The sequence below is a fragment of the Scyliorhinus torazame genome, chromosome 18 (genome assembly GCF_047496885.1).
Source record: "Scyliorhinus torazame isolate Kashiwa2021f chromosome 18, sScyTor2.1, whole genome shotgun sequence".
NCBI lineage: Eukaryota > Metazoa > Chordata > Chondrichthyes > Carcharhiniformes > Scyliorhinidae > Scyliorhinus > Scyliorhinus torazame.
This window is the reverse complement of record NC_092724.1, coordinates 20,049,575-20,073,858: the sequence shown is the minus strand read 5'-3', so window position 1 is coordinate 20,073,858 and position 24,284 is coordinate 20,049,575. Positions and strand designations below refer to the sequence as shown.

Sequence of the window (24,284 nt, the reverse complement as noted above, 5' to 3'; positions counted from 1 at the left end):
GGTGGAGGTGTGGGCCTGGGTAGGGTGCTCTTTCCAAGGGCCGGTACAGATTCGATGGGTTGAATGGCCTCCTTCTGCACTGTAAATTCTATGATAAATGGCGCATTTCTGAGGAGTGGTTTCTATGTCATTGTGTCTTAATATTTGTCTTCATAGTCAATGAATCCTTTGCATAATTAAATCAATGTTTTTCCTGCAAGTTTTGTTTTTACGCTTTGCCTTACCCGGAGTACCTAAACAGATTTGCAAGCTCCTTTAATCCATATTAATTTAAATCAAATGTTGTTGAATTTTTATATAATTCACAACCGTAGTATTTGCTAGAGTACTTTTCAGTCAGTGAAGCACTCTTTGAATGGATTCGCTGTTGTAGGTAAACATCACAGACAGTGTGCACACAGCGAGCTTCCTCAAACAGCAATGAGCCAGATACTGTATTTCAGTGATGGCGCTGAGGTTAAAATAATGGTCCAGGATTCGAGGGCTCTACTGCTGTTCTTTGAAATAAGGATCATGGGATCTTTCAATTCTGCCTGTCAGAGCAGCTGGCACGTGGTCAATGCCACGTTCAAGAGATCTGAGCGTGCAGCACTCCCTCTGTACTGCATTGTGAGTGTCGGCCTGGGTGATGTATTCGGGACCCCGGAGTGGAACTGGAAGTTCCAATCTTTTGAACCCGAAGTTAAAACCTGAAGCAGGTTAGCACATCACTCAAAATAATGAGCAAAAGATTTTCGTACATGTCTTGTTTGTTCCAGGTACTTGAAGAGCCTATTTCTAAAGCATCAGGTTTTTGTACTAAATTTTGTAATGTTGAAATGCTTTAATTTTTAGGGTTCGGTCCCTTTGGTGAACATACTACCAATGCAAGCTGGGTTGCTGTGCAGGTAAGACGACGTTTTTGATTTTTGGTCATTATAAGTATAAAATGTCAGTGTAGTGAGTCGGGCCTTTTCTGTGCTGTTCTATGTTACTGTGCTTGCCCTCCGCCCCCCGGATTTCTGCAATCTCCTCCAGCCCCAAACCCTCTGGGATCTCTGCTCTTTAATTCTGGTCTCTTGAGTATCCCCAATTTTAATTGCTCCATTGCTGATTCAGCCGTCTAACCCTCGAGCTCTGGAATTCGGTTTCTAAACCTTTCCTATCTTTTAACTTCACTTTTCTCTTTCATCACTCTCCTGAAAACCTAGCTAATTGACTAACCTTTAGGCCACCTGTCCTATATTGTCGTATCAGTGTCCAAATTCGTAGTTTATACTTTCTTTAAAGTGCCTTGAGGCATTTAATTACATTAAAAGCGCTATGTAAATGCAAGTTGTTGTTGGCGAGTAACCCAGAGGCGCAGAATAAAAATAGCGATGGAGTTTCAAATCCCACCAGAGGCAGTTGGAGAATTTGAATTCTGTTTATAAAAACCGGCGATAGAATACTGTTGTCGGTTCTTTTATTTAAAAAAAAACGTGATCATGAAGTGGTTAGATTATCAAGAAAACGGGGGGAAAAAAACAACTGGTTTATCTCTACAAACAATAAAAACTACAGTAGTACACAAAGTCAGCTCATCATTATCTCTTCACCATGAGGATTTAGTGGTTACTGGTGGAATGATTGACTGGATTTATTGTGCACAATTCTGGCCGCCACTCTACCAGAAGGATGTGGAGGCTTTGGAGAGGGTGCAGAGAGGAGGTTTACCAGAATGTTGCCTAGTCTTGTGTGTGTGTGTGTGTGTGGGGGGGGGGGGGGTTAGCTATGTGGAGAGGCTGAATAGACTTCCGACTGTTTTCATTAGAAAGACGGAGGTTGAGGGGTGACCTGATACAGAGGTCTAGAAGATTAAGGGGCATGGATAGAGTGGATGAGCAGGCACTCTTTCCCAGGGTGGAGGGGTCAGTCACCAGGGGGCATAGGTTGAAGGTCCATGGGGCAAAGTTTAGAGGAGGTGTGCAAGGCAGGTTTTTTATGCAGAAGGCCTGGAACGTGTTGCCAGGGGAGGTTGTGGAAGCAGATACATTAACGGCGTTCAAAAGGCATCTTGACAAACACATGGATAGGATGGGTGTAGTGGGGTATGTCATGAGGGTTTTGGCAAAGGTTGGTATGATGACCAGTAGAGGCTTGGAGGGCCGAAGGGCCTTTTTCTGTGCTGTATTCTTTGGAGAATTTATTTCTTCTCTTTGCGCAGTGGGATCTTTGCCATTCACCAGCGTCACACAGCTTTAAGTTCCCATCTTGTGAGCCATATGGGCTGACAAATAGTGGACGTATTAGACAGCGTTTTTAAAAAACATTTTTAATAAAGGAACTATAGGTGCTGCCCAATTACTTGTAGCAACTGGTTCAATGACTCCTGTTAGCCTTTTGACTTAAAAAAAAATGTAGAGTACCCAATTCATTTTTTCCAATTTAAGAGGCAATTTAGCGTAGCCAATCCACCTAGCCTGCACATCTTTGGGTTGTACGGGCGAAACCCACGCAAACACGGGGAGAATGTGCAAACTCCACACGGACAGTGACCCAGAGCCGGGATCGAACCTGGGACCTCGGCGCCGCGAGGCAGCAAGGCTAACCCACTGCGCCACCGTGCTGCCCTTCAATTAGAACTTGACTGATCTGTATCTTAACTCCCATCTACCCAGCCTGGTTCCATCACCTAACCATGTCTATCAAAATTTTTCAGTTGAACTCCAGCCTCAACAGCTTTTTAAGGAGTCACCGTTCTCTATTTTCACTATCATGTGTGTGCAGAAATGCTTTCCAGCGTTAACCTCTTAAAATTGGAGCCAGGCCATTCAGAGACTGGAACCTTTGCTTTTTGGAGTTCTTCCAATACCTAGGTGTACGGAGTAATTTTTAATACCGATACAGAGGTCATGACTGAGATCAGTGGGTGAGAAAAGCCAGTCTTTTTGAGACACTATGGCAATTAAGTTTTAATCCTGATTTACAGACCAGGTGGAGAGCGAAGCTTTTAAGATTACAGTTCAGATCTTTGACAAAACCATGGTTTTTGGTCACGTCCCGATTGTGATGTTTCATATGTGAGCTTGATGTTGACTTAAGTGTTCCTTTCCTCACCGGCCGCCCTACCCCCACCCTGCGCCCCCAACATCAACCCTAAACACACTTGGGGGCTTTGTACTATTAGCACCGATCCAGACAGCAGGCAGTGGGAATGAGCCGACACAAAGGCAAGAGACCAGACGTCTGTTCCCAGGGCAACGGGATCTGCATTTTAATCAGAGAAGCATCAATCAGAAAGTTGCAATGTTAAACATTGGCCGTTGATTTGGGGATGACTGCAGGCTGCAATTTTTTTGTTTCTTGACTGACTCCTGGGTTTGCACCAGTCAAACTTTTACTTGTTCTAAATTTTGTGTCTGAGCTGAATTAGATAGTTTTTAAAAAAAGTTAACTATTTGAAGGATATAAATCTCAAACGCTTCATGACAAAAATACTTAAATCAAATTACCATTTGTTCAGGTTGCCAACCGTCCAGAATTTGCCTGGAGTCTCCAGAAATTGTAAGGTTAATTGCTTAGATGGCTGTGAACAATCTGAGAAAAATGATGAAAGCATATATATATATTTTTTAAATTTTAGAGTACTCAATTATTTCTCTTTATTTATTTTTTCAATTAAGGGGCAATTTAACGTGGCCAATCCACCTACCCTGCACATCTTTGGGTTGTGGGGGCAAAACCCACGCAAACACGGGGAGAATGTGCAAACTCCACACGGACAGTGACCCGGAGCCGGGATCGAACCTGGGACCTTGGCGCCTGTGAGGCAGCAATGCTAAGCATTATATATTTTAATCCCCCCCCCCCCCCCAACACTATTCGGGGGTAGGGGTTGGTCTAAAGCCTCTTTGACCAGCTGGGGCAGTTGGACCAGGGAACCATGTGTGGCAGCCTCCAGGAATATGTCCAACCAGAGTTGGCAATCCAACCAATTTTGTTTTGTGTTTCTTTTTCCATTTTGCATGGCAGTTTTACACTGGAGGAACGGAGCTGACCATTGGCAACCCGGGTCCTTGTTGGATAGTGGGGCTGCACTACGTCACCCCTGGCTGAGTAGATGGCACTCACTTTTCTGAGCCAGAAGGCCGTGAGTTCGAGCCCAGCACTAGGCACTTGTGCGTAATCCAGGTTGGCATTCCCAGTGCAGTACTGGAGGAGTACTGACCTGTTGGAGATGCCGTCTTTGGGTGGCTCATTAAACGGAGGCTGTCTCCTCGCTCAGATGAATGTATAAGATCCCAGGATTCACTTTCAAAGAGTAAACGATTTACCTGCAGCGTGCAAAGAAAAACATTGTTTGTATGATCTTACTGTACAGAAATTTGTGTTTCCTACATTTCACCAGTGACTACATTCTCAAAATATTTAAAGGGCTGTGAAGCACTTTTAGACATACTGATGTCATAAAAGATGTTCTGTAAATGTAAGGGTGCTTTTGTCTTCTAGTGAGTCAAGCACTTTCAAGGCAACACATTCACTTTGGGCACCCAAGTAACAGCGGAGGACTCCACTGGTTAATTAGCTCACTGTTCATTTACCTGGTAGCAGTTTGTGATTTGTGTGTAAACTGGGTATGTCGAGGCACTAAACCTGCAAGTGGTTTATCTCTAAACTCCCTTCTGACTTGGTGCAGTTTCAAACCTTTTGCCACGGCATCTCATGGTATTTTGGATGATTTAACGCCATGAGCATAGGCATCATTAATAATGCACTTGGGAGGCCATAAATGTGAAATTTCCTGCGCATTTGCTGTGTATGCATGTGCATCAACACAATTAGCAGGCAGTTAAAACCATTTGTATATAAATAATGGAGGACGTGACTTGGAATTTTTTGAGAACTTCTCAATCACATTTTGTTTCTCCTTCTCTTGTGAATCAATACCATCCAAGAGAAGGTATTGAATCCATTCCAGTAGCATTTATCATCTGCTTTCACCTATACAACCGACTGCTGCTCATCCTGCCCCGAAGGTTTATTCTATAGGTTTCTGTTCCTGATTACTGAAAGGATTAATGGAACCCTGAGAGTGACATTGTGGGGGAAAGCAAGGAAATGGAGGCTCCAAGTATGCAATGAAAACCATAGTCTTTGACCTTAACAATGAAAGGGTGGGGAGTGCTAATTCTGGGCTATTGAGTTTGTTCTGCTACTTAATTGATTCCAGGGAGCTCGTCTGCCCGTTGCACAATCTAGATGCTGAAGATCAGAGTCCAGCACCATGTGTATTTGTGTCTGTGTCTATATGAGAGTGCATGTGCCTGATTGATCCTGTGTGCAAGTGGACCCTTGGTGTTCTCCGCACCTACAGCACAAGAAAGAGACACTAGAGATTCAGTAAAGTGACGATTGTGAACTTTGAAATATAAACGATTGTGAACTTTGAAATATAAACAGAACATGCAAGTCAGGCCCATCAGCCTCTGAACAGAGAACAGGCGGGTAAATGTTTTTGGTGGTGGCACTTCATCAGAACAGTGTTATAACTGAACTATGATCACTTCTTTACAGTCCTGTGCTACATGATACTGGGATTGTGGAATTTTGATGCTGCGTCCAATGGAAGTGTGCAAATCATCCAACACTGTCCAAATATTCCATACCTAAGCTGCCTTTGGAGGGAACATTCGGGAGCTTGACAATAGGGTACAGTACTGGTGGGAACAGGTCTGTCACTATGACACTGGGGTACAGTACTGGAGGTCACCGGTCTGTTACTGTATAAAACTGGGGTACAGTACTGGTGGGCACAGATCTGTTACTGTATAACACGGGTACAGTACTGGAGGGCACTGGTCTGTTACTGTATAACACGGGTACAGTACTGGAGGGCACAGGTCTGTCACTATAGCCCTGGGGTACAGTACAGGTGGGGACGGGTCTGTCACTGTATAACACTGGGGTACGGTACTGGTGGGGACCAGTCTGTCGCTGTACAACACTGGGGTACAGTACTGGTGGGGGCAGGTCTGTCACTGTATAACACGGGTACAGTACTGGAGGGCACAGGTCTGTTACTGTATAGCACGGGTACAGTACTGGTGGGGACAGGTCTGTTACTGTATAACACGGGTACAGTACTGGAGGGCACAGGTCTGTCACTGCATAACACTGGGGTACAGTACTGGTGGGGACGGGTCTGTCACTGTATAACACTGGGGTACAGTACTGGTGGGGACGGGTCTGTCACTGTATAATACTGGGGTACAGTACTGGAGGGCACAGGTCTGTCACTGCATAACACTGGGGTGCAGTATTGGAGGGCACAGGTCTCACTTATAACACTGGGGTACAGTACTAGTGGTGACGGGTCTGACACTATAACACTGGGGCAGTGTTGCGGTTGCATCTTTCGGAGACCAATTTGTTTAGAAATATCACAAGTCTATTAAGAACATAAGTATCAGGAGTAGGCTATTTGACTCTTAGTCATTCAACAAAACAACAGTCAATCTTCCACCTCCAATCTGTGATCTGATCCTAACTGAGCATCCCATAATTCCCTCAGTACCAAAAAAACTATTGATCTGTCTTGAATATGACCAATGCCTGAGCATCTAGTGCTCTCTGGCGAAGAGATTTGCAAAGTTTCCCAACCCTTTGAATGAAGAAATTTCTCCTCAACTCCATCCCAAATGATTGGCCCCTTATTCTGAGACTCTGATCCGGAGTGTTTCACACACATGCTTGTTTTTCATTTTTAATACCAATTCATCAAATATACTTGTTGTGTATCTGGGATTACATTCCTGCTGGTCCAGCAACACGTGATGCATAATAACGTCCACAAGAGTGTTTGCGCTGGCTTTGGACAAATCACCATCTTGATTGTATGAGCAACATCTTTTAATAACCCTTTCATCGTGCTTTACAAGAATCCAAAATGTGGGCACCTTCATACCTTTACTTTTTGCGGCAACAAAGAAATATAATGCAACCAATTGATAACATTAAAATAGTGTGGTGTTTTAGTTGGCCAATTCTGTCTCATGTACTGTAGGTAGCGTAGACCTTGGGTAGAGAAGGGTCACTTTCCTGGAGGGTGAGAGCATTCACCTGATTGGTGATTCAGATAGATGTTCAAGTTCCCAATGCCCTGGATCAACATGCCTCCCTTGACCAAATCACCATTTTAAAATAGGTTACTCTGCTGGGTCACGGGTTTTGACACAACACTGGTCTCTAAATGGCAAAACAATTGCTGTATTTGCATATGGAACGCCCACCACATTGGAGAAATCCACAGCGTCCGAATATCTTTTGGGGTGTTTTTGGTGTGCTAAATTGTTTTACGAATACAAGCCTTTTCATCGATCCAGAGAGTCATACAGCACAGTAGGAGGCCATTCGGCCCATCGTCTCTGTGCCGGCTGTATGAAAGAGCTATCCAATTAGCACCATTCCTCCTGTGCTCCACAGCCCTGTTATTTGTCCACCTTGGATATTTCTATCTCTCAAATTACTATTGACTCTGCTTCCACCATCTCTTCATGCAGCCCATTCCAAATCATAACTTGCTGTGTTTCTTTCTTAAAATTGGAAAGCAATCGCCTCCCCTGTGTTTCTTCTGCTGATTACCCAAAGTCTTGTGGTCACTGACCCACCTGCCACTGGACATAGTTACTTCTCGTTGATTCAGTCAAAATCCCAAAGTTAGAGTGCCATTTGATTGAAATTTAATATTTCTGTTCTGCATTGCATCTTCAAACCTTTCAATAGTTTTCTCAGACCTGTGGGCTCCTGTCAGGCATCTCTTTGAAAGACTTGCTCCATTTTTGATTCGCTGATCAAGGTTCCAGGAGAGGAGTTGAAAAAGCGCCTTCCCAGTCACGTGATGCTTTTATCACATCTTAAATGTTCCGAAGTACTTCACCGCGTACCACGACAAGTTTCAATATAGGTCAATGTCGAACGATGGGTCGGATGATTACGAGGTCCCTTGCAAGTTAAATGTTGAAATGGGATGGCGGAGCAGAGGCATCTATGTCTGTGTACCCCAATCACTAAACGTAGTGATGCTGGTTATATGGAATTTTAAAAAAATAAATAAAGTTAGAGTACCCAATTCATTTTTTCCAATTAAGTGGCAATTTACCGTGGCCAATCCACCTACCCTGCACATCTTTGGGTTGTGGGGGTGAAACCCACGCAAACATGTGGAGAATGTGCAAACTCCACACGGACAGTGACCCAGGGCCGGGATTGAACCTGGGACCTCGGTGCCGTGAGGCAGCAGTGCTACCCACTGCGCCACCGTGCTGCCCTGTATGGCAAATAAAAAGTGAAATAAACTGAGCACTCAGATTGGTTTTTCAGATTAAATCTGAAAAGCTAAGAAGTTACCTTAAACTTCTTATAGACTCTTGGTTGGACCGCACATGGAAAGCTGTGCACCAGTTCTGGTCTCGTGTGCTGTAGAATATGGAGGCACCAGGCAAGTTGCAGTAAAGCTTTATTAGGGTGATACCGGAACTGAGAGTTTGTAACTACCAGGGTGAAGATACAGGGGCTCTAGTCTTCAGGAAAGAGAAGGCTGAGGGGTGACCAAGGGCTTTGATAGGGTAGACACAACGTGAAAGGGCAGTGGGAAGCCGATTTAATAAAAATACCGTGCTGTAAGAAAGAGAACTGTTATTTCTGCCACACCTTTCACCGCCTCAGAATCTCCCAAAGCACTTCATAGTCAATTAGTATTTTTTTTAAAGTGCATTCACAGTTGTTAAATAGGAAATATCAAACCTATTTCCTGTCTGGTAAGGCAATGTAAACATTTGCATTGTTCGATCATATTTTACAAGTGAAATTACCTGTCAAATAAAACTGAAACAGGGACGTAATGCTGAACGGGTAACTGTTGATTACCCAGAGAGCAATGAGAGTGTGGAACTCGCTGTTGGTGGAAAGGATTGAGATGAATAGTAATGATGTATTTAAAGGAAGCTGGATAAACATGCGGGAGAAAGGAATCCAAAGGTATGCTGATGGGGATCGATGGATGGTTGGGGCAAGGCTCGTATGGAACACAAACGCCAGTCCAGACTAGTTAGGCCAATTGCCTGTTTCTCAGTCATTGGTTCACAGCATGGAAGGAGGCCCTTCAGCGCACCGTGTCTGCGCCGGCCTTCTGTGCTGTAAAGCTGTTTCGACTTGGGAGACACACCAGCACTAGTGGCTCTAAATATGAGGGAGTCACTTGAATCCAATAGGGAATTCAAGAGAAACGTCTTTACCCAGAGCGGGGTGAGAAAGTGGCACTTGCTCGTGCAGTGAGTGGCTAAGACGCATAGAATTGATGTGTTTAAGGAGAATCTGGAGAAACATGATGGAGAAAAGAATAGAAGGAAATGATGTACGGGTGAAATAGGTTGCAACAATGTCGTGAGGAATATAAACACTGACATAAACCAGTTGGCCAAATGGCTCGTATTTCAACTGACGTATGTGGTACCATTAACTATATTTGAAGGGAATTATCTGTTATTTGTGACTTTTCCCACTGAAATCCCAATAGCCTCATTAAGATGAACCACCATTTAATTATTTTTGGAGTGGGGCAGTGTTATTTGAGGAATTAATGTTGGCCAGGTTACGGGATGAATGTCCCTGATCCAATATGCCTAAACATTGAACACAAAAGCAGATAGAGCTTCAGTTTTACCATCTGGGTATAGCAGTATAGCCATTATTTTGCTGGACTTGTAAAGGTGCTGCTGATTGCCAGCCGAGCAGCATACATTGGCGAGCGATTAGGGAGACAAAGACAAGATGTCGGCCCTCCTCCCCGTGAAGAGTTCTAGCTAGTCTGATACCCTGAAGGCTGCCACTTTTGGTGGTCTGATACCCCAAAGACTGCCACTTTAGGGGTTTGCTCCACACTCACCTCTACAACCTTGGACATTGCCTCAAAGAAGGCGGTCCAGAACCTGACTAGTCTGTGGCATGCCCGGAACATGTGGACGTGGTTGGCCAGTCCTCCCTGGCACTGTTCACATTTGTCCTCGACCTCCGAGAACAATCTGCTCATTCTGGTTCTAGTTAGGTGTGCTCTGTGTACCACTTTCAGTGGCTTAGCCTTCCCAATGCGGAGGTGGAGTTTACCCTGCTCAGCGCTTCGCTCCAGATTCCCCACCCTAGTTCTTTTTCTTGTGTCTTGTCCAGCAGGAAACGTGCCTCTTCTAACAGTCGTCCATACATGTCCCTGCAGCTCCCCCACCCACCGAAGTTGCCCGAGTCCACTGAGTGTCTCGGCTCCCGTGGGTATGTTGACGACTCCTTGCAGAGGAACCTTTTATAGAACATAGAACATAGAACAATACAGCGCAGCACAGGCCCTTCGGCCCACGATGTTGCACCGAAACAAAAGCCATCTAACCTACACTATGCCATTATCATCCATATGTTTATCCAATAAACTTTTAAATGCCCTCAATGTTGGCGAGTTCACTACTGTAGCAGGTAGGGCATTCCACGGCCTCACTACTCTTTGCGTAAAGAACCTACCTCTGACCTCTGTCCTATATCTATTACCCCTCAGTTTAAAGTTATGTCCCCTCGTGTCAGCCATATCCATCCGCGGGAGAAGGCTCTCACTGTCCACCCTATCCAACCCCCTGATCATTTTGTATGCCTCTATTAAGTCTCCTCTTAACCTTCTTCTCTCCAACGAAAACAACCTCAAGTCCGTCAGCCTTTCCTCATAAGATTTTCCCTCCATACCAGGCAACATCCTGGTAAATCTCCTCTGCACCCGCTCCAAAGCCTCCACGTCCTTCCTATAATGCGGTGACCAGAACTGTACGCAATACTCCAAATGCGGCCGGACCAGAGTTCTGTACAGCTGCAACATGACCTCCCGACTCCGGAACTCAATCCCTCTACCAATAAAGGCCAACACTCCATAGGCCTTCTTCACAACCCTATCAACCTGGGTGACAACTTTCAGGGATCTATGTACATGGAAACCTAGATCCCTCTGCTCAGCCACACTTTCAAGAACTTTTCCATTAGCCAAATATTCCGCATTCCTGTTATTCCTTCCAAAGTGAATCACCTCACACTTCTCTTCATTAAACTCCATTTGCCACCTCTCAGCCCAGCTCTGCAGCTTATCTATATCCCTCTGTAACCTGCTACATCCTTCCACACTATCGACAACACCACCGACTTTAGTATCATCTGCAAATTTACTCACCCACCCTTCTGTGCCTTCCTCTAGGTCATTGATAAAAATGACAAACAGCAACGGCCCCAGAACAGATCCTTGTGGTACTCCACTTGTGACTGTACTCCATTCTGAACATTTCCCATCAACCATCACCCTCTGTCTTCTTTCAGCTAGCCAATTTCTGATCCACATCTCTAAATCACCCTCAATCCCCAGCCTCCGTATTTTTTGCAATAGCCTACCGTGGGGAACCTTATCAAACGCTTTGCTGAAATCCATATACACCACATCAACTGCTCTACCCTCGTCTACCTGTTCAGTCACCTTCTTTGGAAATGTAGTAGTTCATTCCCGTTGGACAGCTACAGCCTTTCTGTCAATTCCTCTCGCGTCGTCCGTGTGACGTTTGCACATTCTCCCCATGTCTGCGAGTTTCGTCCCCACAACCCAAAGATGTGTAGGTTAGGTGGATTGGCCACGCTAAATTGCCCCTTAATTGGGGGGGAAAAATAAATGGGTACTTTAAATTTATTTTTAAAAATGTTTCTCTAATGTCGCTAGTCTGTCGTCTGTGTAGAAGTCCTTAACTGTCATTGTTCCCCCATCCTGTCTCCATCTCTTAAAGGTGGCGTCCATTATGGATGGCGTGAACCTGTGGTTGTTGAAGAAGGGGGCCATGGTGGACATTTCAGTCCTTGGTGTCCAAAGTTGTGCAGGTTCGGTGAATTGGCCATGCTCATTGCATGGGGTTACAGGGTTGGGGTGGGGGAGTGGGCCTAGGTAGAATGCACTTTTGGAGGGACGGTGTAGACTATGTGGGCTGAATGGCTGCCTCCTGCACTGTAAAGATTCTTTGGACTTTATCCAGAATCCTGGGCAAATGATCCGGACAGCACTGGTTCAAGTCACTGGCAATGTGTGAGTGTTAACAAAATAAATAAAAACTGAATATGAAAAATGCACATGATTGTTGCAAAACCCCAACCAGTTCACTCTTTGGGAAGAAATGATGTTGCCGTCACTCAGTCTGGTCTCCAACCTCAGTTCGACACCATTGTGGTTGAGTCATATCAAACCACTCAGTTATACCAAGCCCCAGGCAACTGGGGTGGGGGCAATAAAATTTGCAGTCTGGCATCATGAAACAAATCAGATTTTTTTTAATATAGAAAGTGCCAACACCACTGTCTACTTGTCCCTCAATCAGCATGGATCCATGACTTGCATTTTTCTTGTGCAATATTTTTCATGATTATTTCACAAATTAACTAAAGTGCTGCAAAAAAAAAAAAAAAAAAAAATTGACTTGCCGTCATCACAACCACTTGGCTCAGAATTCAAGCCACTCATCCTGCAATTGGATAAACTGGGGTCAAATTATACTTAACAATCAAATTGGCACAGAAAGAGGCCAGTACGGTGGCGCAGTGGTTAGCACTGCTGCCTCACGGCGCCGAGGTCTCTGGTTCGATCCCGGCTCTGGGTCACTGTCCGTGTGGAGTTTGCGCATTCTCCCCGTGTCTGCGTGGGTTTCGCCCCCACAACCCAAAGATGTGCAGGATAGGTGGATTGGCCACGCTAAATTGCCCCTTTAATTGGAAAAAATGAATTGGGTACTCGAAATTTTTTTTTTTAAATTGGCACAGAAAGCATCTACTACACTCTTGAGAAAGAAAGAACTTGAATTCAACACAGTGTCTTCCATGACTGTGTTTGTAACCAGGTGAGTTTTTTTTTTGGGGGGGGTGGGGGAATGTCATCACTGTTGGAATATAAGAAACGCCATTTGTCCATAGCAAACTCCCACAAACTGCACAGGGATAATCACCAGTGATGTTGGTTGAGGGATTAATATTAGCCAAGGACATGGGGAGAGTTCCTTTTGTTTTTCTTCGCAATATTCCTCCGGGACTTTGTACACTTTGAGAGCCCAGATGGGATTTTGGTTCAATATCTCACCTGAAAGACGGCACCTCCATTAGGCATAATTGATGCAGCTTAATGAATTTATTTTACATTCTTTATCCCATAAAATCCTTTCTCTTTCCCCCCCCCCCCAAACCCCGCAGAGCGTTCCTCGATACTGCCTGCTGATGTACAGACCTGGCTGAACCATTTTCAAGCTGTCAGGAATGTTTATCGGTCGATTAATGAACGGAAGACAGTGCATTGCAGACAGCTCCTCCCTTCTGCTCCCAGGAGGAGAGCCATCTCGAGTTTGCCTGATGCCTCCCCACTCCACAGTTACTCAGCTTGTGGGTGGACAAACCGAAGGGGCGGATGAAAAGCATCGATGCTGTGCCCCTTCACAGCTGCTCGACCTGACCTTATGTTTTATAATGGAGTTGGAAAATGCCCAAAGCTATTGCACACTAAGCTCCTAGCTCAGTATAAAGAATCCAGAACCTCCGTTACAAAGATAAGTATCAAGGAGCCAGCCCACTCTCTGCATATCTAGTTCATTCCTCCACAGAAATTGTGATCAGTAAAAGTGACCGTGGGTAGTGACTGTCGGATAGTCAGGAAAAACCCAGCGCCTTCACTATGTCTCGGGAAACCTGCGAGCCTTGTTAATCAACCACTCGGCTGTTTCAAATTCCAGGCACTGGAGATGGTCAATGAAACTAGCAGCCGTGCTAGCAATTCTTGCATCCCAAGAACAGATTTAAAAATACATCTTGTGTCTATGACCTTCCCCAGGCCTTCAATCTTCCCAGATTTCTGTTCTCCCCTTTCCCGCCTCTTGTGCACCCTCCATCTCGCTCCTCCATTGGCAACCATGCCTCTACCTGCTGAGGCTTCAAGTTCTGGAATTTCCTGACTCAAACCTCTCAAACTCCTAATATCCGAATATCTCCTCCTGAGGTTCAATGTCAAATTTTGATGGATAATGCTCCTATAAAGCGTGATGGGACGTTTTTAGTGTATTTTGCTATTATAGAAATTCCAGACTTTTTATTCCCTTTAGTATCCTTTAACGTTTGTGTGGTCCACTCTACCCTTGCAAGGATGAAATCTGATTTATCCTCCAATTCACTGAGGCTGTTCCCTTGGTGGCCTTGATTAAAAGTTCTCAGTGGTTTGAGCAGAACCGAATGCTGCACACGAGGTGCAGTTCAAGCCATAACAGTTGGTTCTGCGTTTTGCTTCACTGTTTTGTCGACATTTATTTCCTTAGTTACTTGCCTCAAATCTGACCAAAACAAAAGGAACCTTTTTGGGCTTCAGTTACTAAAAATACAACCTTATTTATTTTCCCATATTGGGGCTGTTGTATTCAGCACTTCCTATTCCACAGAATCCTGTCCTAACGTCATATTGTCCTGCAGGGTGTGATGGGAGCGGTTTGGTTTGTTTTATATTTAAATCTCTGCATCCTATCCCATTGTACCTGCTCAACCTAATAATGTTTCAATTTGCGATTCTGTCCTTTAACATGGTCATTTCTTTTTTCAAAGGGCGAGGGTGTATTACTGTGCTGTATTTGTGCTTGTACTTTCTATTGCTTTTATTAATGACCTGTTCTACAAACTTGTAAAATAACTAGTAGACCGAGACCAGGTCACATAGGAAATTCCCCATCTGCCTGCGAGGGTGGCTGTGAACTCGCTCATCATTGCCCGGGAGAAGGAGATGGAAAAAAGTCCTGGTACTTGTTATGACAGAAAAAGGCAAAACGCAAATCCATCATGGCTAGACGAACTGCTGGTTGTTGAGAAGGCTTTCATTGTCCTGAAATGTGAGCCATTGCATTATTTCACTGTTTGGACCTTTTATGGCGGCTGATTTTATTTATTTTTTAAAAATATTTTTATTCAAGAATATTATTCTATAATAAACAAAATATTCAAACCAACTTTCCAGTATTTCAAAAATACAAAACATATCGCCGACGTAACACCACCCATCGAACCCAGTTTCATACCAAGACTATTCCCCCCCCCCCCCCCCCCTGCCCTGAAAACCACAAAGAAGACCCTACTGGACTGACCAAATCCCCCCCTATCAGCTGATGGTAGCAAGCTGCTTAAAAAGTTGCCACCTTGAGTAAAAACCAGCCACTGACCTTTTCATCGCATATTTTTTGATATCCAGGTGCAGAAAGTCTACCAGGTCCCCCACCCGAGCCAAAGCATTAGGTGGTGCCGGGGACCCCCACCCGAGCAAGACTCCCCTTCGGACTATTAGAGAGGCAAAGGCCAAGACATCTGCCGTCTTCCTCTCCAGTCTTGGCAAGTCCGACGCTCCAGAAATGGCCATCGCCGGGCACGGCTCCACCAGAATCCCTGACATTGTTTCAAAAGAGAAGGCCCAGAATCAGCAACCTGGGGCAGGAACAAAACGTGTGCATGTGGTTCACCGCCGGCCCCCTAGAACAGCACACCACCCCTACCTTCAACCCCTGAGAAGAACCAACTCCTATGCACCATGATCAAGTGCACCTTATGAGGGGCAGCGCAGTGGTTAGCATTGCAGCTCGCGGCGCCGAGGTCCCAGATTCGATCCCGGCCCTGGGTCACAGTCCGTGTGGAGTTTGCACACTCTCCCCGTGTTTATGTGAATTTCGCCCCCACAACCCAGAGATGTGCAGGCTAGGTGGATTGGCCACGCCAAATTGTCCCTTAATTGGAAAAGATTAATTGGGTACTCTAAATTTAAAAGAAAAGTGCACCCGAGCGCAGGAGGTGGTGAAGTTGACCCTATGAAGAGCCTCAACTCCCCCACCAGCACCAAAGATCAACCCCAGCTCGTCCTCCCACTTCCTCTTTACTTTTTCCAGCGATGCCTGCTCTGTCGCCTTCCCTCTCCTAACTTGTCCAAAGACAGGACTCTATCCATAAGCAAAGGCGCTGACACCTAGGGAAACAAAGGAAGCTCCTTGAGTACAAAATCTTGCACCTGCAAGTATCAAAATACATTCCCTTTCGGGAGCTGAAACTTCTCCACAATCTCATCCAGACCAGAAAACTTCAGAAACATAAGCCCTGAACCTCTCCAACCCTTGTCTCTCTCATGTCCTGAGTGTTGAATCCAGACCAGACGGCACAAACCCATGGTTCCCGCTAATCAGCACCCATAGCGACATAGAGCCTAATTTAAAATGCTGCCTGAATTGATTCCAAATTCTGGGCTCAACGGGAATCTTACTGGAGAGAACCGGAGAGGAGCAGTAACAAGAGCCCTCAAACACTCTCGATACAAGAAGCCTCCTCCTTCCACCCCCTTATACAGCCCGGATCCATAAACCACCCCCGTTCATATATCAGTGTTTGCCGCCCATTAATACATCAGATTAGGTAGTGCCAGCCCGCCCGACTTTCTATCCCTTTGCAAAATGCCCAACGAACCCGAGGGGTCTTGCACGTCCTAACAAAAGTAGATATTAACTTAAAAAAAGCCTTGGAAAGAAAGACTGGGAGACACTGGAACAGAAATACAAACCTTAGGAGAATATTCATCTTCACCATCTGTACTCTTCCTGCCATGGTCAAAGGAAGGGCATCCCAGCTCTTCAAATCAGCCTTCACCCCATCCACCAGACTGACCAAGTTAAGTTTAGGGAGCAAGGCCCAATCATGGGCCACCCAAGTTCCCAGATACCAGAAACTAGTCCTGGCCGGACAAAACGGTAGCCTCCCCAAATCTGCTTCCCTCCCCAGAGGGGGGGGATCACCAGAAAAAATTCACTCTTGCCCAAGTTTAACTTGTACCCTGAAAAGGAACCAAACGTCCTCAGCACCTCCGTAATCTCCCCCACATTGGACAGAGGGTCCGCAATGTATAATTACATCGTCCGCATATATAGAAACCCTATGCTCCCACCCTGCTCTATCCCCCTCCACTTAGAAGACAATCTCAGCGCAATGGCCAGAGTCTCAATTGCTATGGCAAACAGCAACTGAGATAGTGGACTCTCCTGCCTCGTACCCCTGTTCAGTTGAAAGTACCCCGGGCTCAGAGAATTGGTATGGACACTCATGGTGGAGGCCCTATATAAAAGCCTAACCCACGTTATATATTTTGCCAAAAAACCAAATTCCCCCTTAATCTCAAAGGTGCCCCCACTCAACCTGGTCAAACACTTTTAGCGCGTCCATTGAGATAATTTCCTCTGGCTTGGCCACTGAACAGGGTGTCAGCACTACATTCAAGAGTCTCCTAATGCTGGCTCACAGCTGCTGGCCCTTAACCAATCCTGTCTGCTCCTCCAAAATCACTGCCGGCAGGCCTGGCTCTAAACGAGTTGCTAAGAGAAAATCCCACTTGGTGGGATTTTTGTCCTTTTTCAAGATCAAAGAGATCAATGCCTGCGCCAGTGTGGCTGGCAACACTCCCCAGGACAGAGAATCAGTGAACATATCCAGCAGACCTGTGAACTGCTCATAAAATTCAATAGGTAATCCATCCTGACCTGGTGCTTGACCCCTCTGGATTAACCAAGTACAGTTCATGACCTCCTCGTGTCCAATTGGCATCTCCAGCTCCTGCCTCCTTTCCCGTTCCACCTCTGGGAAGGTCAACCCATCCAAAAATTGCGGGTTGAAATGAAAATTGCTTATTGTCACAAGTAGGCTTCAATGAAGTTACTGTGAAAAGCCCCCTAGTCGCCACTATTCGGAGAGGCTGGTACGGGAATTGAACTGTGCTGCTGGCCTGCCTTGGTCTGCTTTCAAAGCCAGCGATTTAGCCCTGTGCTAAACCAGCCGCATAGGGTTGGGGGTTGGAGTGGCTCGGCCTGTCCAGCTGTGGTCCAGAACATAACTATTACATATCTCCCTCCTGAGTCCACCATAATGTTAACCGCAGAAAAAGCCACTCTTTTGTTAATCAGTACCGTGGTCCCTGTGTCTTAATATCAAAACTTAGTGAAACTCTTGCCCCACCCATCCTTTCCTCAGTCCGGTTTGTTCCCAAATTCCCAAATGAGTCTCCTGTAGGAAAAACACATCAGCCTTCAAAATTTACATGTGTCAAATACCCGGGGGCCTTTTGACTGGTCCAGTTAACCCTCTTGCATTCCATGTAACCAACCAGACAGGGGCCTCTGCACCGTCAGCAAACCACCACCCCGAAAAAACAAACACACAAAAACTAAGCTTCCCAGGTAACCAGCTGCCCCATTTCCCCCACTCCATTAACTAGCTGAACTGCTAGCGGGGTAACCCTAGGGTAAAAATCAAACTCTTTCACACAATGGATCAACAAACAGCCAAATTTAATACCGAACATTATAGGATGAAAACAGCACCACACCCAAATCCCCTCGCCAAACAGGAAACAACCCCAAATTCACCCAGATACAACCCTCGCCAACAAGCCACAGAACAACACCTCCCCCACTTTACAACCATCCCACACAACAGTGCGAATACAGAGGTACTCGAGAATGAGCGAGCAAGACTGAAGTCCTCAAACACTTTAGTTCTTCCCCCCCCCCCCCCCCCAAATCTGTTTCTGAACAAAGTCATTAGTATTTTGGTGCGCGCTTCCGTTGGCGCATCAAAATGATAGTTTCTGAAGTTAACCCGGAGACGAGCGGGTACACCATCCCAAAACGCACACTGCTCTTTTAGGGCGCTGCTTTAGCCTTATTAAACCCACACCTTCTTGCCAACGCTGTCCCGACGTCCTGACATATTCTGATGGGATGGCCCTCCCCACGACACTCCCGACTGCCCTTCACCCATCCCGGCACCCACTCCATATCCAGGTACTATGGGAATCGGTCTATGATCACCTGTGGTGGCTCACCCCGATATAGGCTTCTGTCTCAGCGACTAATGGGTCCAGTCCAACACAGGAGGGGTCGAGAAGACCCCCCCTCCCCCACAAACTTTCCAAACATTGTACAAACTTAATCAGTGGCGCTTGTACCTTCCAGGCCCTCCAGCAGCCTAACGATTCTTCAATTCTGTCGTCTGGAGCGATTCTCCGGTCATCAACTTTGGCCTTTAAAGCTTTTTGCTCCTCCTCCAGCAATGCCATCTCTGCCTCCAAAGAGACAATCAAATTGCCGTTATCAGGGATCACCTCCCTATTCGTCGTGCCCTGTACCTCCCAACCTGCCCACGGTTGCATGAATAGGTGTTACAACCCCCTCAGCCGCCTTTATCGGATCCTCAGCAACTGCTTGGCACTGTTTCCTAAATGCTCCTGACAAGTCCACATGTTCTCGGTCGTCCACCAAAGGGGCAGCGATGCCACTGGGACCTCCGCCATTTCCTCTCCTCTTGAGGTCTGAGAGACTTCAGAATTGGGCAAAGCTTCATCTGTGCCTTGTGCTGTACCCACCAGACCTCACGCACCAGAGGGGATCTATTTCTGTCGAACTGTACCGATTTCTTCCCAAAAATCATCTGATAATCCGGCAAAAAGGACCCAAAAGACCAAATCCCCAGGCGGGAGACACTTAGTGTGCAACTGCCCACCTCATAGTCGCCACCAGAAGTCCGTCCAAGGCTGATTTTAAGTGGCCGAGTGCACAGACTGTTCTGCCTAAGGACTGTCATGCTGCCTGGCTTTTGCTGTATGCATTTGAAGTGTTGGGGTATTTTTTTTGTTGGCCTGGAGGTACGTGTGATAGCTATCCTTTAAATTTCCACTCGGCAAGCCCCAGCCCATCATTCTGCGCTAGGTACAGAATCTGGCCACTCATTCCTTTGCAATTTTATTAATCTGCAGATTTCTTTCTTAATATATCCATCTTCTGTTTAATTAATCTTTACATAAATTCTACCATAGAACAATTTGCTACAAATATAGACAACATTTTGCTTGTCTAAAAAATCCTTGGCAAAACAGCAGTGAAATTGGAGGTTAACAGACGTACTCTGGGAGAGTAATGCGTTGAACCGCATTCTGCTGAGTTTGTGCCTGAGAAAGACTATTTAAAAGAAAATACACAAAGTTGGATACGAGACCAAGGGAGGGAAACTATGATAATCGGGGATGAGCAAGAGGCCAGAATGGGAGGAGCACAAAGATCTCAGAAGGTTGTAGGGCTGGAGGAGGCTACAGAGATGGGGAGGGGGGAGATTGTGGATGAATTTGAAAACTCGGATGACAGCAGCATGAACATACCTCTTTGCAAACCTCCAAGTCCACAATTTAAACCGAAGAACACCAGTGAAGGGAAAACACAACTTGTCTAGACTTTACAGGGTGGCTGCAGACTCTTGTGCTATTGTTTTCTAGACGCTCTGCTCATCAATGCTCAGGGTGCCTTTATCACTGAGATTTCAAAGCCAGTAGTTTCTATTAATCCTATGTTCTTCTGCCACAATCATTTACCTACTGACTGTATTTTAGGAGTTGCAGAAGCTCGGGCTAGGCGATGAAGTGGATCTGTATGTGTACGAGATTCCAGTAGAATACCAGAAGGTCCTGGATTTGATTCCTTCTCTCTGGAAACGTCATAATCCCCAGGTTAGGTGCATTAATAATCACCTTCAAATCATTTGATCAGCAGGCCTGTAGCAACCACACCAGCCCTGGCCAGAATGGGGGTGATTGAGCCATTTTCCTGTCAATTACACTTCATGATTGAACTACTGAAGGTGACTGCATTGAGTGTAGGTGCCTAACATTGTGTTCTGTTACTAACCTCCTTTCTCTGCATTTGACTGGAGAAGTCACCCTGCTTTTATTGGGAGACTTTGCTGCAGTTTGTATCATGAGTTCCATTGTCATTAAAATAGACAATAGCAATACTTATTATTGTATTATCCTGACTTTCCATGTCAAATTTGTCTTTGCAGTTTTGTCTGGTTTTGGGGTGTGAATCCCACCATTCTAGTTGGCCTATGGAGGCTCAATATCTGCATCTGATTGATCCCTGGTGTCACCTGATTGGAAATTTAGAAACTTGTTACAGTGCAATTGGCTACCATTCATTCTTTCCCCCTCATGTTCGCTCTGCTGGCCAACTTCCTTTCACTGATCTGCGTATTTCAATAAGAACATTGAAATCATTAATTCAGCTATTTGATATAAATATGTAAACTAATTTTCAGCAGCTCCCCATCATGTTGCACAAATCTGATTGGTCTTTAATCAGAATCAATGTTCCACCATCTCTCGTTCTGGAGCTGGTTCCAAGTGAGTGCCATCCGATCAAACCTCTGTTTCATTGTTGAATCCCAGGAATTAATCCCCATAATCTCGGTGTAGCCAGGTTCCCATTATAATAATAATCTTTATTATTGTCACAAGTAGGCTTGCATTAACACTGCAATGAAGTTACTGTGAAAAGCCCCTAGTCACCACATTCCGGTGCCTGTCTGGGTACACAGAGAATTCAGAATGTCTAATTTATCTAACAAACACATCTTTCGGGATTGTGGGAAGAAACCGGAGCACCCGGAGGAAATCCCCGCAGACACAGGGAGAACGTGCAGACTCCGCACAGATAGTGACCCAAGCGGGAATCGAACCTGGGACCCTGGCGCTGTGAAGCAACAGTGCTAACCACTGCTACCGTGCCACCCATTACCTTCTGCCTAGACCTTGCACTGCCCTTGTTCAAAGGCAACAAAGTCACAAAGGCCTCAATTCCCTTTCTAAGGATCAATAAGAATTCCTGGAGTGTATCCCTGCGTTCAGGCTTTCATCACGAGCAAGGAGCAAAGGGGAGTGTGAGCCATACAGAAAAGTAGAGATATGCAAGAGGTGGGTAAAAACACCTCCGTGCCGGGCAGTACAGTGGCGCAGTGGTTAGCACTGCAGCCTCACGGCGCCAAGGTCCCAGGTTCGATCCCGGCTCTGGGTCACTGTCATGGTGGAGTTTGCACATTTTCCCCGTGCCTGCGTGGGTTTCACCCCTGCAACCCAAAAATGTGCAGAGTAGGTGGATTGGCCACGCTAAATTAGTCCTTAATTGGGGAAAAATTAATTGGATGCTCTTTAAAAAAAAATGTTTTTTAAACACCTCAACGCTGTCCTATCAAACATACTAAGAGCATGTACAATAGAGCTTGATGCACAGTGTTAAGTTCCCTCTGCCCTGATAGGGAGGCAGGGTCGTTGTGGATACAAGTGTGGGGGAGAGTTGGGATAGGGCAGATGGAAGGTGGGGAAAGCAGAGGGAGGTAGTTATTTCAGCTGTTTTATGGGCCAGAATAAATGGACCAGATGATCCTTTCATGCACGTCAACTTCTTATCAATGTTCATAATATTTTTCTTTTTAGTTGTTTATCCATGTTGGAGTCTCTGGAATGGCCACCACTGTGACACTGGAGAAATGTGGGCACAACCAGGGTTACAAAGGGCTGGATAATCGATGCTACTGCCCAGACAATCACTGCTGCGTCCAGGGAGGACCTGACTGTCTCGAGTCCATCATCGACATGGACATTGTGTGTAACAAAATCACTGACCCGCAACTGGATGTGGTCATTTCCGTCTCCAAGGACGCAGGAAGGTAAGGGAGCTCCAGCATGGCAATGGTCAGGGACTTTCTGAAGAAGGCCTTTTAGCAACATGTCCCACTTGCTTTCCCTGATAGACACAGAGGAACTACCAAGACGGAGATGGGCAAAGTAGAAATTGGGCATGGAAAGAAAAATAGACAACTAAGGAGCACAACATTGAACGGCGGAGGTGGACAGAAGGGTTTATGGGTGGATGGACTGAAGTGACCTTTTGGCTCCTGTGCTTTAGTAATGGGAGGTGATCACACCCGTTTAAAGATTGAGCTTTAAGGAGGCTTTTGGCCTTTGGGAGAGTAATGCAGGGTGGTGGGGTATGGTTTGAATTTAGGGAGTGAGCTTGAGTGCAGGGAGGTGAGGCCTAGTTTTAACCGAAAATCCATTAATTTAGTTAAAATTGGGCCCATGATGCCTGAACGTTGTCCGTGATGATAAAGCAGTGGACCAGAATTTAAAGAGTTAGTATTGAGAGATTTGGGGGTGCCTGATGGGACCTTTATCAAATTTGGGTGTAACAGGGCCCTGGAGGATTTGGATAGAGATAGAAAATTAAGTTGAGTGATACCTGGAAACCTTGGTTAACTTGATGCTTATTGTGTACAATGAAGTTGAGGTGAAGATCAACCCCTGATCTAATTCAGTGGCAGGATAGGACCACAGGCTGAATGGCCTCCTATAGTCCCATGTTCCTAAACAATGTAGAAGCAATCAAAGCCAACATAAAGTTGAACTGCATTAACCAAAAGAGTAGAATACAAATCGAAGGAAGTCATGGTGGCACAAAATGCTCTTCGACTGCACCTTGAGCACTGATTTTAATTCTGGTCTCTGCGACAGGTGGTTTAAGAAATGGGAGGAGTCGGTGCAAAGCCTGTTCCCTGGTGCTAGAGTTTGGAGTTATGACCTGGAGATTAATTTGGGATTTCAGCCATACAAGGATCGGCTGAGCACTGATTGTTCCAATGTATATAATTGGAGAAGGTTAATACAGAAAACTACGGGCGGCACAGTCAACCCAAAGATGTGCAGGGTAGGTGGATTGGCCCCATTAAATTGCCCCTTCATTGGAAAAAATTAATTGGGTACTCTATATAAGAAAAACAAAATACAGAAAATTACTTCATATCAAATTGTGAGCAGAGCCAAGAGGGTTCACTCCAGTTAAATGCAGATTTCATCTTTTTCTTCATAATGCTGCCAAGTATCCAACATGTGACAGGGTGGCAACAATCCTCTAACCATTTATGAATCAGTTGGATGCCTGGATGGGGAGAGGGATTTGAATCCCAAGAACTTGCCATTTTTAGCTGCAATCGTGCGATGTAGGGATTAGCTGCAATCATGCGATGTGCAAACTCCACCATGACATTGCATTCTTTTAATAGTTAGTGGAGCTTTACAGCAGTATTAGCAAGAGGGGATTACCCCTTCGAACAAAGCCCAAGGAAATCCGGTTTTAAAAAATATCTAAGACTCCGAATTGCAGTACCGAATAGCAGTACCCAAAATCATGAAGGGTTTGGATGGAATTTATTTTATTCTTTCATGGGATGTGGGTGTCGTTGGCAAGGCGACCACTTGCTGCCCATCCATCCCTAACCGTTCTTGATTTGAGGGGCTTGCTGCACCACTTCAGAGCGCAGTTAAGAGTCAATCACATTGCTGTACT

At 45.6% G+C, this 24,284-nt stretch overlaps 1 protein-coding gene across 1 annotated transcript in view; it reads left to right on the top strand.

Moving 5' to 3' along the window:
- The window catches only part of pgpep1 (pyroglutamyl-peptidase I), a 48,044-nt gene that overhangs the window by 14,203 nt on the left and 9,557 nt on the right, over positions 1–24,284 (top strand). Inside the window, exons 2-4 of the mRNA XM_072482324.1 lie at positions 835–887; positions 20,498–20,614; positions 22,376–22,608. Coding sequence (XP_072338425.1) covers positions 835–887; positions 20,498–20,614; positions 22,376–22,608 — 403 coding nt within the window. The remainder of the gene's footprint in view (positions 1–834; positions 888–20,497; positions 20,615–22,375; positions 22,609–24,284) is intronic.